At 41.0% G+C, this 12,201-nt stretch overlaps 1 protein-coding gene across 5 annotated transcripts in view; it reads left to right on the forward strand.

Annotated features, from left to right (window-relative positions):
• Positions 1–902: 902 nt before the first annotated feature.
• The window catches only part of AGBL2 (AGBL carboxypeptidase 2), a 43,760-nt gene continuing 32,461 nt past the window's right edge, over positions 903–12,201 (forward strand). For 3 of the 5 annotated variants that reach the window (XM_060303194.2, XM_030864408.3, XM_030864413.3), the window contains exons 1-5: positions 903–1,401; positions 1,575–1,710; positions 2,000–2,063; positions 6,393–6,485; positions 7,222–7,407. In XM_060303194.2, the coding sequence (XP_060159177.1) occupies positions 1,675–1,710; positions 2,000–2,063; positions 6,393–6,485; positions 7,222–7,407 (379 nt within the window). In that variant the 5' untranslated portion in view covers positions 903–1,401; positions 1,575–1,674. The remainder of the gene's footprint in view (positions 1,402–1,574; positions 1,711–1,999; positions 2,064–6,392; positions 6,486–7,221; positions 7,408–12,201) is intronic. The other 2 variants (XM_060303193.2, XM_030864409.3) reach the window with 2 other exon arrangements.

Genomic DNA, 12,201 nt, shown 5'->3' on the forward strand with positions numbered 1-12,201 from the left:
GAGCAGCTAAGCCCGTGCACCACAGCTGCTGAGCCTGTGCTCTTAGAGCCTGCGAGCCACAACTACTGAGCCCTCGTGCCTGGAGCCCATGCTCCCAGGGTGGAGGCCACTGCAATGGGAAGCCCACGCAACTGCAACGGGGAGTGGCCCCCGCTCGCTGCAGCGAAGACCCAATGCAGGAAAGAAAAATAAATTTTAAAAAATCAAATTCTTAAAAATGTACCATAAAATTTTTAAAAATAAAATTGTTTTTCTTGTAATTTGCGTAGAGCATATTTCTGGAAATAGAGGCTGTCAACTAGCCATTAAAGCTTTTGCTTTAAGTGCCAAACAGTTTTCCAGACTTCTGGGAATTGGTACAGGGACGAAGTGCCTTTGTCCCTCTCCTGCCAGAAAGGAGCGTTTTTTAGAATCTGACAATTTGATAGTCAAAATGTGTGGTTTTAATTTACTAACTTGTATGTTTTCAATGTAGGAGGTAATTTATCAGTTCTAGCTATGGGATGGAGAGAAGGTGAAAGAGGGGAAGCGGCTCCGTTCGAGCAATACTCAACAGTTTCCTAAAGCTGAGGAACAGCTGCTTTTTTGTTTGGGGCCCGGCCACGGGGCATGCGGGATCTTAGTTCCCCAACCAGCGATCGAATCCGTATCCCCTGCAGTGTAAGCACGGAGTCTCAAACACTGGACCACCAGGGAAGTCCCCATCAATGCAATTTCTAATCCCCAGAAGCCAGGCTGCAATACTGTAGGAAAGGAGGAATGTGAATCCTTGGTACCTGAACGCCAGTCTTCGACTTTTCTCCTGTTCCCCACCCCTTCCTCGGAGGCGGAGCCTCGCTCTCCGGAAGCGCCCAGCCGCCTCGCCCTCCCGCTTCCGCCTCGTGGTTGCTAGGCAACTGGGGCCCTAGAGGAAAGCAGTGTCGCGTGAGCGTGACGGGAGTGTCTTGTGGTCGGTGCGCGACTGGTTCTCTACCTGCGGACCGTGTCCCTCGCCTCGCTCACGCTCCTCTGTCGCCACAGGCTCCGTACGCACCCCTGCTGCCCCGGACGGGCCGGGGCGCGGAGGCGGTAGCAACCTTCCCTCTGCAGTCGTAGGACATCTCTACGCCCCGTCCCGCGACTCTCCGGGAAACTGCCCTTCGCCACTTTCTCCCTGCCCAGGAAGCCCTGAATCCCTGAATTCCGTTTTCAGAGCCCACTCTCCGGGCTCTTGACCTTTCTTTTCCACCCACCCCGAGACGACTGCGCCGGACCCCTCATCCCCTTTTCTTTCACTTTCCTGAGGCGACCTGGTGGGGGGCATCTCCCTCACTGGTGGGGAAAGAAGCATGGGGCCAGCAGGGGTCCTGGCGCCACCGGAGGAGGAGGCTGGAAGACAAGGCGCTCTCCCAGATTCTTCAGGTGCGCATCGGGCCTCGTGGCGGGTCCCTGTTTATCTGAGGAGAGGTTGGGTTGGCAGGGAAGACGGAGCGGTACCGCAGGGTTTCCTAAAGTAGCGTGGGAGCTGCGAAGCGGAGGGAGGGGACGTGGGTGAATTTCTACAGTTTTTCAGTTGTTCTAATCTGGTTTTTTAGCTTCTTCTATGTAATCAACTGCCCTTTTGGAAATTGGTCAGGGATTGTTGCTGGATGCCGGTGTCACTGACAGGTCTTCAGCATACCATGCAGAAGTAACATGTTCCCAGCTTTGGAAACAGAGCTAAAGCAGCAGGTCGGTACACACTCCTCTCCAGGCACTCCACAGAAATCCAATACTAGATCCGAAGGTATATTCTGGTGGCATCTTTTTCTGGCTGGAGATCTTGATCCCAAAGATAGAATAATTTGCACAAATGTCTTTCACATCGTTTGTTTACAGAAGTTCCCAGGTATAGTGTCCTCTGCAACAATGCTTGTGTATTTTTGTTAAGAGTCAGTATTATTCTTATAACAGGCTGTTATAATAATTCTCTACAATTACGAAAGCACTTTCTTGATTGAGATGGCCTGTCGTTTCACAGACTCTTCCTGAGGCCTATGAAGACTTCATGTACCATCACCTCCAGTACTATGGCTACTTTAAAGGTAATATCTCATTCTTACCTAGCATCACCTTTCCTGGGTTCATGAAGTAAATTGTTTGATCAACTGAGAGAGTTGTGCTTGGATAAACTGATGAAGTTTTCCAGCACCACCATTAGTGAAAGAACTTCCTTTCCCTACTGATATGCTGTGTTACCCCTGTTGCGTGTCCATTTATACAAGGGTTTGTTTGTCTGTCCTTGCACCAATACCACCCTTTCTTAATGACACCACATGGCATTAAAACAGTCTTGATCTCTGGAAAGACATGTCCTCCCATATTGTCGTTCTTCAAAAGTGTCTTGGCTCTTCTTACCTTTTTATATAATTTTAGAATTGGCTTGTGATGCTTAAAAAATATATGGGATTACATTGAATCTATGCATCAGATTTGACAAGAAATGAGAATTTTCCAATACCAGGTTCTCCCATCTATTAATATAGTCTAATTCTCTAATTTACTTAGGTCCTCCTTAATGTCTCCCAATAAGATTTATAATTTTTTTCGTAGAACTGCATATTTGTATGCTATTATAAGTGATATCTTTTTAAATTTTGATATTCTAACTTTGCTCCTGGTATTTAGAAATAAAATGTAGGGCTTTTTTCGTTTGTTTGTTTTTTTGTGGTACGTGGGCCTCTCACTGTTGTGGCCTCTCCCGTTGAGGAGCGCAGGCTCCGGACGCGCAGGCTCAGCGGCCATGGCTCACAGGCCCAGCCGCTCCGCGGCATGTGGGATCCTCCCGGACCGGGGCACAAACCCACGTCCCCTGCATCAGCAGGCGGACTCTCAACCACTGCGCCACCAGGGAAGCCCCTAAAATGTAGGTTTTTATATTGATTTTATTTCTGTCAACCTTGTTAGACTTTCTTATTAACTATTTCATTTTGTAATTTGTTGAAAACTGAATTTCCAGCTCACCAGATTCAGCAGAGCCCTCCGGACAAAGCAGCTCCCACTCTGAGTGCTGCACTTTCACTCTGAGTACTTGCCTTCACTTGGTCGTATAGCTGCCTCCCAATTTTCCACTTTACCATACTGCTTCTCAAGTCTTCTCCTCAGCATGAAATGGAGAAAATGATGTTTAATTCACATAAATTGGAATGTGAAAGCTCTTTGGAAAATGGGTTGTATTCATTGTAAACGCCTGTGGTGGCAGGTGGTGACTAGAAGGAGGTTTGCTAGTAGTAGTGGTTTGGGTGTTGACCTACATGTTGGAGGTGATGAACTAGCCTTCCAGCACGTTTCAGTAAACTGCCTGTTCTTAGCTGAGAGGGGCAGTTTACCAAACTGCTACGCACCAGCATGTTGGCAAGAATAATCCTCGATACCTGTTGAGTGGCTCTTTTGGGGAAACAGAGGATTTGATACCAGACCCCTTGCAAAAGGAGAAGCGTCTGTGTGAGTAATAATCAGTGTTGTATGACCCCCAGAACCCTCACGTCCTTGAGCAACAGCTCCTGGTGTTCAGGAGAACATGGCCTAACGTGGGAGAAGCCAAGGGAGCAGCCTTGGCCACCGTTTCTGACATCACTGAAAAATGTTCTCTCTTGGGGCTTCCCTGGTGGCGCAGTGGTTAAGAATCCGCCTGCCAATGCATGGGACACAGGTTCGAGGCCTGGTCCGGGAAGATCCCACATGCCGCGGAGCAACTGAGCCCGTGCGCCACAACTACTGAAGCCCGCACTCTAGAGCCCGCGAGCCAGAACTACTGAGCCCGCACGCCTAGAGCCCATGCCCTGCAACAAGAGAAGCCACCGCAGTGAGAAGCCCGTGCACTGCAATGAAGAGTAGCCCCCACTCGCCACAACTAAAGAAAGCCCATGTGCAGCAGCAAAGACCCAACACAGCCAAAATAAATAAATAAAATTTTTAAAAAATGTTCTCTCTTAAAAAACAAAGAAAGAAATTTTTTAATGAAAAGAAAAATAACAAAACAAAAAAATATTCTCCCTAGATCTGCTTTGGATTTTGTAGGTTTAAATTAAAATACTGTGCATTCTGGATGATCTTCCTCCAAATTATTAGAAAATTTGTTAGAACGCCTTGGTCAAGAGTAACACATTGATTTTTTTTCATGCAGTTTTGGTGGATATATTTGTTAAGGCTCTTTGCATAAGAGTGGTGGAAACCAATTCCAGCCAGCTTAAGCAAAAATAATTTTTTACAGGGATTCCACAAGTTTCTTCTGGAATCCAAGGGTAGGAATGCAGTTGAATTTCTCCCTCAGTACCTATCCAACCAAACATCAGTTCACTTCTCTTTACTGCACATCCTTCCCCCACCCCAGCCCTCCCCCAGCTACCATCATCTCACTATTGAAACAGCCTCATAATTGGTCTCTTGGCTTCTCTTGTTCCATGATGCCCCCTTCCAATCCATTTTCCACACAGCAGTGTTCTTTTTTATGTGCAAATCTGATTGTGTCCCTTTTCTAGTTAAAAATCTATGAATGACATAAGACCCAAAAGCCATAAAATATAACACTGATAATTTTTACAGCAAAAATTTTAATTTCTGTATAGAAAAAATACCATTAGTAAAGGAAAATAATTGGAAAAAAATTTTGTGACAAATATGTCAAAGGGTTAATTTCCTTAACATAACAACTCTTACATATCAATATGTAAAAGATGACCAAATAGAATAATGGACAAAGGACATAAGCAAGGAGTTCATAGAAAAGAAAACACAGTCAACAAGCTTTATGAAAAGTTGCTCAATTTCACCTCTAATTAAAGATACAAATCAATATGTCAAGGTACCATTTTTAAATTATGAAATTTGGGCAAAATTTTTTTTCGGTCAGGAGGTGGGAGAACAGTCTCCCACACTGCTGTTAGGAATGTGAATAGATAAGATTTTTTAGAAAGGCAGTTTGGCAATAGGTGGAAAATGTAAAATGGTACTTAACCTTTGATGTAGCAATTCCATTTTCATTTTCAAATATGTATCTTATATTTTTGCTCATCCCAGTGCCCAGAAGGCTTTTCCATTCTGTGTCCCAGAGCTCCTTGCAGGGAATAGAAAGGCAAGGATTGAGCAAAGGAGACTGTTAAGATGGAATGGCTCAGGAGCCAGCTGACCACCCCCCTTCAGCTTCCTCCTGCCCCATTTGCTGACACTTGAAATAACATTGATAAGAAACAATTGCCAGTCTTAATATAATAAAAAAATGTAAAATGCAAAGACAGCTGCTAGAGGTGACACAACAATGTAGATGAATTTTAGTTAGAGTATAACTGATAACCTGACACTTTTTCCCCCCGTTTTGATCATTGGAGTGAGGAAGATATTTTTCTTTATCTTTGTAGCAAAGCATTTATTATGTTGTTATTGTTTTTTTAAACCAGAAAAGTACAAAGGAGGTAAAAAGGGAATGAGTTATAATGTGCTTGTTTCAAAAAAAAAAAAAAAGAAGAGAAGGAAAGGAAGGAACAAACGAACGGAGGAAAGAAACCAAAAAAGAAAGAAAAGGAAATATATGTATAAGGTTAGAAAATTCAAATGGTAGGAGAAAAACACAAAAGGAAATTAAGAGCTCTCCCTGCCTCACCCTTAATATAGCCACTATTGTAATCATTCTTTTCAGGAAAAAGAAGATATATCCTCAAGTGTCTATATATCTTTTCTTCTTAATTGCTCATAGGGATCCTATACATAATCTTTGATTTTTTTTTGTTTAAAAATAGAGCCTTTTCATATGAGCACAAGAAGCATCTACCTCATTCTTTTTAGAGCACCTACAGTATTCCATCTCATTAACATGTCATAATTATTTTAACTTCCCTTTTGTTGGATGCTTTGGTTGTTTGCACATTTTTATTATTTGAACGTTACTGCAGTGAGCATCTTCGTATATGTATCTTGACGAGCTTTTGTTAAGAAAATCTATAAAGTAATTTCTAGCAATGGGATTGCCGAATCAAGGGTTTGGGTGTTTTAGATCTTACTAGACATTGCCAAATTGCTTTCCAGAAAGTTTGCACCAATTTGCCTTTTTGTCAGCAAGTTATGAGAGTACGTGTTTACTTACACCTTTGCCAGGGTGAGTGTGAAAACACATAAATGTTTTTACTGTCTGTTAGGTAAAAAACCGTTATCTCCTTGTCATTTTGATTTACATTTCTCTATGAGTGAGATTGAGCAGCTTTACCATCTTTTCAAATGTTTGTTGCCTTTTCCCCCTGCATTAAACAGTGGGGGAAATATTTTAGACACAGAAATGCAGGGGCCCAAAGTGGGGGCGGGGGATGGAAAGGTATAGGGGACACGGGCAGGAAAAAGAAAGATCCATCGGACCAACCATACCTCTTCCTTCCCCTTTCTAGGGCCTACCAGTCTATCTTCAACTGTGCACAGACAGATAGAAGCTGTGAGCAGAGGTATTTCATGTCCTTCCAGACCAGAAAACGGAAACTCCTGTAAGGAAATGTCTCTCCGTCCTGCTCTCCCCACCAGAGCTGGGAGTTACCACCCTAGGGGCCTTCAGCCTTTCCTTCCTCTTTCCCTTTCTTTTCATTCTTCCTCTCATTTCCTTTTTTTCCCCCTTTGTCCTTGAACGCCCTTGTTTTCCTCCCTTTTTTCCCATTCTTTATTTCCCAAGAACTCTTCTCTCTCTTCTGCCCCTGCTCACTCCTCTGCCCCTATCCACCTCCCTGTTTTGTAAGTCCCTCTGTCCTTTGAATGGTTATATTATGAACTTGAAATGTAATTTGTAGATTGTTTCACTGTAGTTAATAAAGTTTTATGTCCTTTTTTTCTAAAACACTAGTGGTTGAATTGAAAGTTTTCTTTTTTGCCTCTCTCTAGACAAAAATAATAACACACGTTAAGTAACTTTTATTTGTAACCCACTGTTGAAATGTCTTTGACCCATTAACATTGATTGAAAAAAAAGAAAAAAGTATCTTCTAACTTACTCTAAAGCTTTACATTTAAATGTTTAACAGACTAAGGCAGAACTTTAACTTAACGTTTTATAGTTTTGATGCTGTCATCCCGTACTAAATCTCTTTGAAGGAGAAACATGTCATAGGATTGCGTATCTGTGCTAATATATTAATACAGTGCTTAAACTTACATATTTGTTACAGTTGAGCAGTAAAGTTCCCAAGGAAGAAGAGGAAACTGTTCACTCATTCCCTTTCCCTTTGGCAGATTCCCTTATGCTGAGTTCACCACTTCTTAAGAGCAGACAGCTTCTTCATGATGACCTTGGTGAAGTAAACTCACGTCTTCGAGAACCCCGAGATCTCTTTGCTTTTTTCTCCAGCAGTGGGCCACTGCAGGCTCCAAGATGGCCAATAGAATGTGAAGTCATCAAGGAGAACATTCATCATATTGGTAATGTGACTTACGTGTCATGGTCTTGCCGTTCTGACAGACTATATTACAGTTTTAAGTTCTACATACCACAGTACAAGACGGGACAGATTCACCATCTGTTAGCTCACCCTTAACATGTTTAAGCTCTGGGAAACTGGTATACACTCACCAAAGTCAAAAGTTACACTAATGTATAAACTAGAATGCTTCTGAGTTTATTGGAATGGGAGGATACCTTTCTAGAGGCCAAAATATATCAATACTTAAATCTGTTTTCTAGATTATTCCCATTTCAGTATGTTTGGTTGAGTTTTATAAAAGTTGTATTTTTACCAGCTTTGGTAAAATTGATGAACACCATGTATATAATACCAGAATGTAGTTCTTACTGGTTTTTTCCCCACGGTTTTATTGAGATATAATTGACATAAAACATCGTATTAGTTTAAGGTGTACAATATATATTGCAAAATGACTTTCACAGTAAGTCTGGTTAACATCCATCAACTCACATGGTTACGTTTTTTTCTTGTGATGAGAACTTTTAAGATTTACCCTCATAGCGACAGAAGAGTTTCCAACTAACTCTATCAACCAAATTTTTAAAAAATTTTTATTGGAATATGGTTGATTTACAATGTTGTGTTAGTTTCAGGTGTACAGCAAAGTGAATCAGTTATACATATACATATATCCACTCTTTTATTTTTAGATTCTTTTCCCATATAGGCCATTACCGAGTATTGAGTAGAGTTCCCCGTGCTATACAGCAGGTCCTTATTAGTTACCTATTTTATGTATAATATGTGTGTATTATGTGTGTATATGTCAGTCCAAATCTCCCAATTTGTCCCTTCCCCCACTTATCCTCTGGTAACCATAAGTTTGTTTTCTACATCCGTGACTCTACTTCTGTTTTGTAAATAAGTTCATTTGTACCCCTTTTTTTTTTATTCCACATATAAGCGGTATCATATGATATTTGTCTTTCTGTGTCTGACTTCATTCAATATGGTGGTCCATCCATGTTGCTGCAAATGGCATTATTTTTATGGCTGAGTAATATTCTTTTTTATGGCTGAGTAATATTCCATTGTATATATATACCACATCTTCTTTATCCATTCCTCTGTTGATGGACTTTAGGTTGCTTCCATGTCCTGGCTATTGTAAATAGTGCTGCAGTGAACATTGAGGTGCATGTATCATTTCAAATTAAGGTTTTCTCCAGATATATGCCCAGGAGTGAGATTGCTGGGTCATATGGTAGTTCTATTGTTAATTTATAAGGAGCCTCCATACTGTTCTCCATAGTGGCTGCACCAACTGACATTCCCAGCAACAATGTAGGAGGGTTCCCTGTTCTCCACACCCTCTCTATATTGTTTATAGACTTTTTGATGATGGCCATTCTGACTGGTGTGAGGTGATACCTCACTGTAGTTTTGATTTGCATTTCTTTAATGATTAGTGATGTTGAGCATCCTTTCATGTGTTTGTTGGCAATCTGTATATCTTCTTTGGAAAAATGTCTGTTTAGGTCTTCTGCCCATTTCTGGATAGGGTTATTTGTGTTCTTGATACTGAGCTGCATAAGCTGCTTATAAATTTTGGAGATTAATCCTTTGTCAGTTGCTTCATTTGCAAATATTTTCTCACATTCTGAGGGTTGTCTTTTCATCTTATGGTTTCCTTTCTGTGCAAAAGCTTTTAAGTTTCATTAGGTCCCATTTGTTTATTTTTGTTTTTATTTCCATTTCTGTAGGAGGTGGGTCAAAAAGGATCTTGCTCTGATTTATGTCACAGACTGTTCTGCCTATGTTTTCCTGCAAGAGCTTTATAGTGTCTGGCCTTACATTTAGGTCTTTAATCCATTTTGAGTTTATTTTTGATATGATGTTAGGAAGTGTTCTAATTTCATTCTTTTACATGTAGCTGTCCAGTTTTCCCAGCACCGCTTATTGAGAGGCTGTCTTTTCTCCATTGTATGCTCTCGCCTCCTTTGTCAAAGATAAGGTGACCATATGTGCATGGCTTTAGCTCTGGGCTTTCTATCCTGTTCCACTGATCACTATTTCTGTTTTTGTGCCAGTACCATACTGTCTTTTTTTTTTTTAACATCTTTATTGGGGTATAATTGCTTTACAATGGTGCGTTAGTTTCTACTTTATAACAAAGTGAATCAGTTATACATATACATATGTTCCCATATCTCTTCCCTCTTGCATCTCCCTCCCTCCCACCCTCCCTATCCCACCCCTCCAGGCGGTCACAAAGCACCGAGCTGATCTCCCTGTGCTATGCGGCTGCTTCCCACTACCTATCTACCTTACGTTTGGTAATGTATATATGTCCTTGCCTCTCTCTTTGTCACAACTCACCCTTCCCCCTCCCCATATCCTCAAGTCCGTTCTCTAGTAGGTCTGTGTCTTTATTCCTGTCTTACCCCTAGGTTCTTCATGACCTTTTTTTTTTCTTAAATTCCATATATATGTGTTAGCATACGGTATTTGTCTTTCTCTTTCTGACTTACTTCACTCTGTATGACAGACTCTAGGTCTATCCACCTCATTACAAATAGCTCAATTTCGTTTCTTTTTATGGCTGAGTAATATTCCATTGTATATATGTGCCACATCCATTCATCCGACGATGGGCACTTAGGTTGTTTCCATCTCCGGGCTATTGTAAATAGAGCTGCAATGAACATTTTGGTACATGACTCTTTTTGAATTATGGTTTTATCAGGGTATATGCCCAGTAGTGGGATTGCTGGGTCATATGGTAGTTCTATTTGTAGTTTTTTTTTTGTTTGTTTGTTTGTTTTTGCACTATGCGGGCCTCTCACTGTTGTGGCCTCTCCTGTTGCGGAGCACAGGCTCTGGACGCGCAGGCCCAGCGGCCATGGCTCACGGGCCCAGCTGCTCCGCGGCATGTGGGATCTTCCTGGACCAGGGCACGAACCCGTATCCCCTGCATCGGCAGGTGGACTCTCAACAACTGCGCCACCAGGGAAGCCCTATTTGTAGTTTTTTAAGGAAACTATACTGTCCCTTCCTCCATACTGTTCTCCATAGTGGCTTGCACCAGCAGTGCAAGAGTGTTCCCTTTTCTCCACACCCTCTCCAGCATTTATTGTTTCTAGATTTTTTGATGATGGCCATTCTGACTGGTGTGAGATGATATCTCACTGTAGTTTTGATTTGCATTTCTCTAATCATTAATGATGTTGAGCATTCTTTCATGTGTTTGTTGGCAGTCTGTATATCTTCTTTGGAGAAATGTCTATTTAGGTCTTCTGCCCATTTTTGGATGGGGTTGTTTGTTTTTTTGTTATTGAGCTGCATGAGCTGCTTGTAAATTTTGGAAATTAATCCTTTGTCAGTTGCTTCATTTGCAAATATTTTCTTCCATTCTGAGGGTTGTCTTTTGGTCTTGTTTATGGTTTCCTTTGCTGTGCAAAAGCTTTGAAGTTTCATTAGGTCCCATTTGTTTATTTTTGTTTTTATTTCCATTTCTCTGGGAGGTGGGTAAAAAGGATCTTGCTGTGATTTATGTCATAGAGTGTTCTGCCTGTGTTTTCCTCTAAGAGTTTGATAGTTTCTGGCCCTACATTTAGGTCTTCAATCCATTTTGAGCTTATTTTTGTGTATGGTGTTAGGGAGTGATCTAATCTCATACTTTTACATGTACCTGTCCAATTTTCCCAGCACCACTTACTGAAGAGGCTGTCCTTTCTCCACTGTACATTCCTGCCTCCTTTATCAAAGATAAGGTGACCATATGTGCGTGGGTTTATCTCTGGGCTTTCTATCCTGTTCCATTGATCTATCTTTCTGTTTTTGTGCCAGTACCATACTGTCTTGATTACTGTAGCTTTGTAGTATAGTCTGAAGCCAGGGAGCCTGATTCCTCCAGCTCCGTTTTTCGTTCTCAAGATTGCTTTGGCTCTTCGGGGTCTTTTGTGTTTCCATACAGATTGTGAAATTTTTTGTTCTAATTCTGTGAAAAATGCCATTGGTAGTTTGATAGGGAGTGCATTGAATCTGTGGATTGTTTTGGGTAGTAGAGTCATTTTCACAATCTTGGATTCTTCCATTCCAAGAACATGGTATATCTTTCCATCTGTTTGTATCATCTTTAAGTTCTTTCATCAGTGCCTTATCATTTTCCTCATACAGATCTTTTGTCTCCTTAGGTAGGATTCTTCCTAGGTATTTTATTCTTCTCGTTGCAGTGGTAAATGGGAGTGTTTCCTGAATTTCTCTTTCAGATTTTTCATCATTAGTGTACAGGAATGCAAGAGATTTCTGTGCGTTAATTTTGTATCCTAGTACTTTACCAAATTCATTGATTAGCTCTAGTAGTTTTCTGGTAGCATCTTTAGGATTCTGTATGTATAATATCATATCATCTGCAAACAGTGTCAACTTTACTTCTTTTCCAATTTGGATTCCTTTTATTTCTTTTTCTTCTGTGATTGCTGTGGCTAAAACTTCCAAAACTGTGTTGAATAATAGTAGTGAGAGTGGACAACCTTGTCTTGTTCCTGATCTTAAAGGAAATGATTTCAGTTTTTCACCATTGAGAATGATATTGGCTGTGGGTATGTCATATATGGCCTTTATTATGTTGAGATAAGTTCCCTTTATGCCTACTTTCTGGAGGATTTTTATCATAAATGTGTGTTGAATTTTGTCAAAAGCTTCTTCTGCATCTATTGAGATGATCATATGGTTTTTCTTCTTCAATTTGTTAATATGGTGTATCACATTGATTGATTTGCGTATATTGAAGAATCCTTGCATTCCT

The sequence above is a fragment of the Globicephala melas genome, chromosome 8 (genome assembly GCF_963455315.2).
Source record: "Globicephala melas chromosome 8, mGloMel1.2, whole genome shotgun sequence".
Lineage (NCBI taxonomy): Eukaryota > Metazoa > Chordata > Mammalia > Artiodactyla > Delphinidae > Globicephala > Globicephala melas.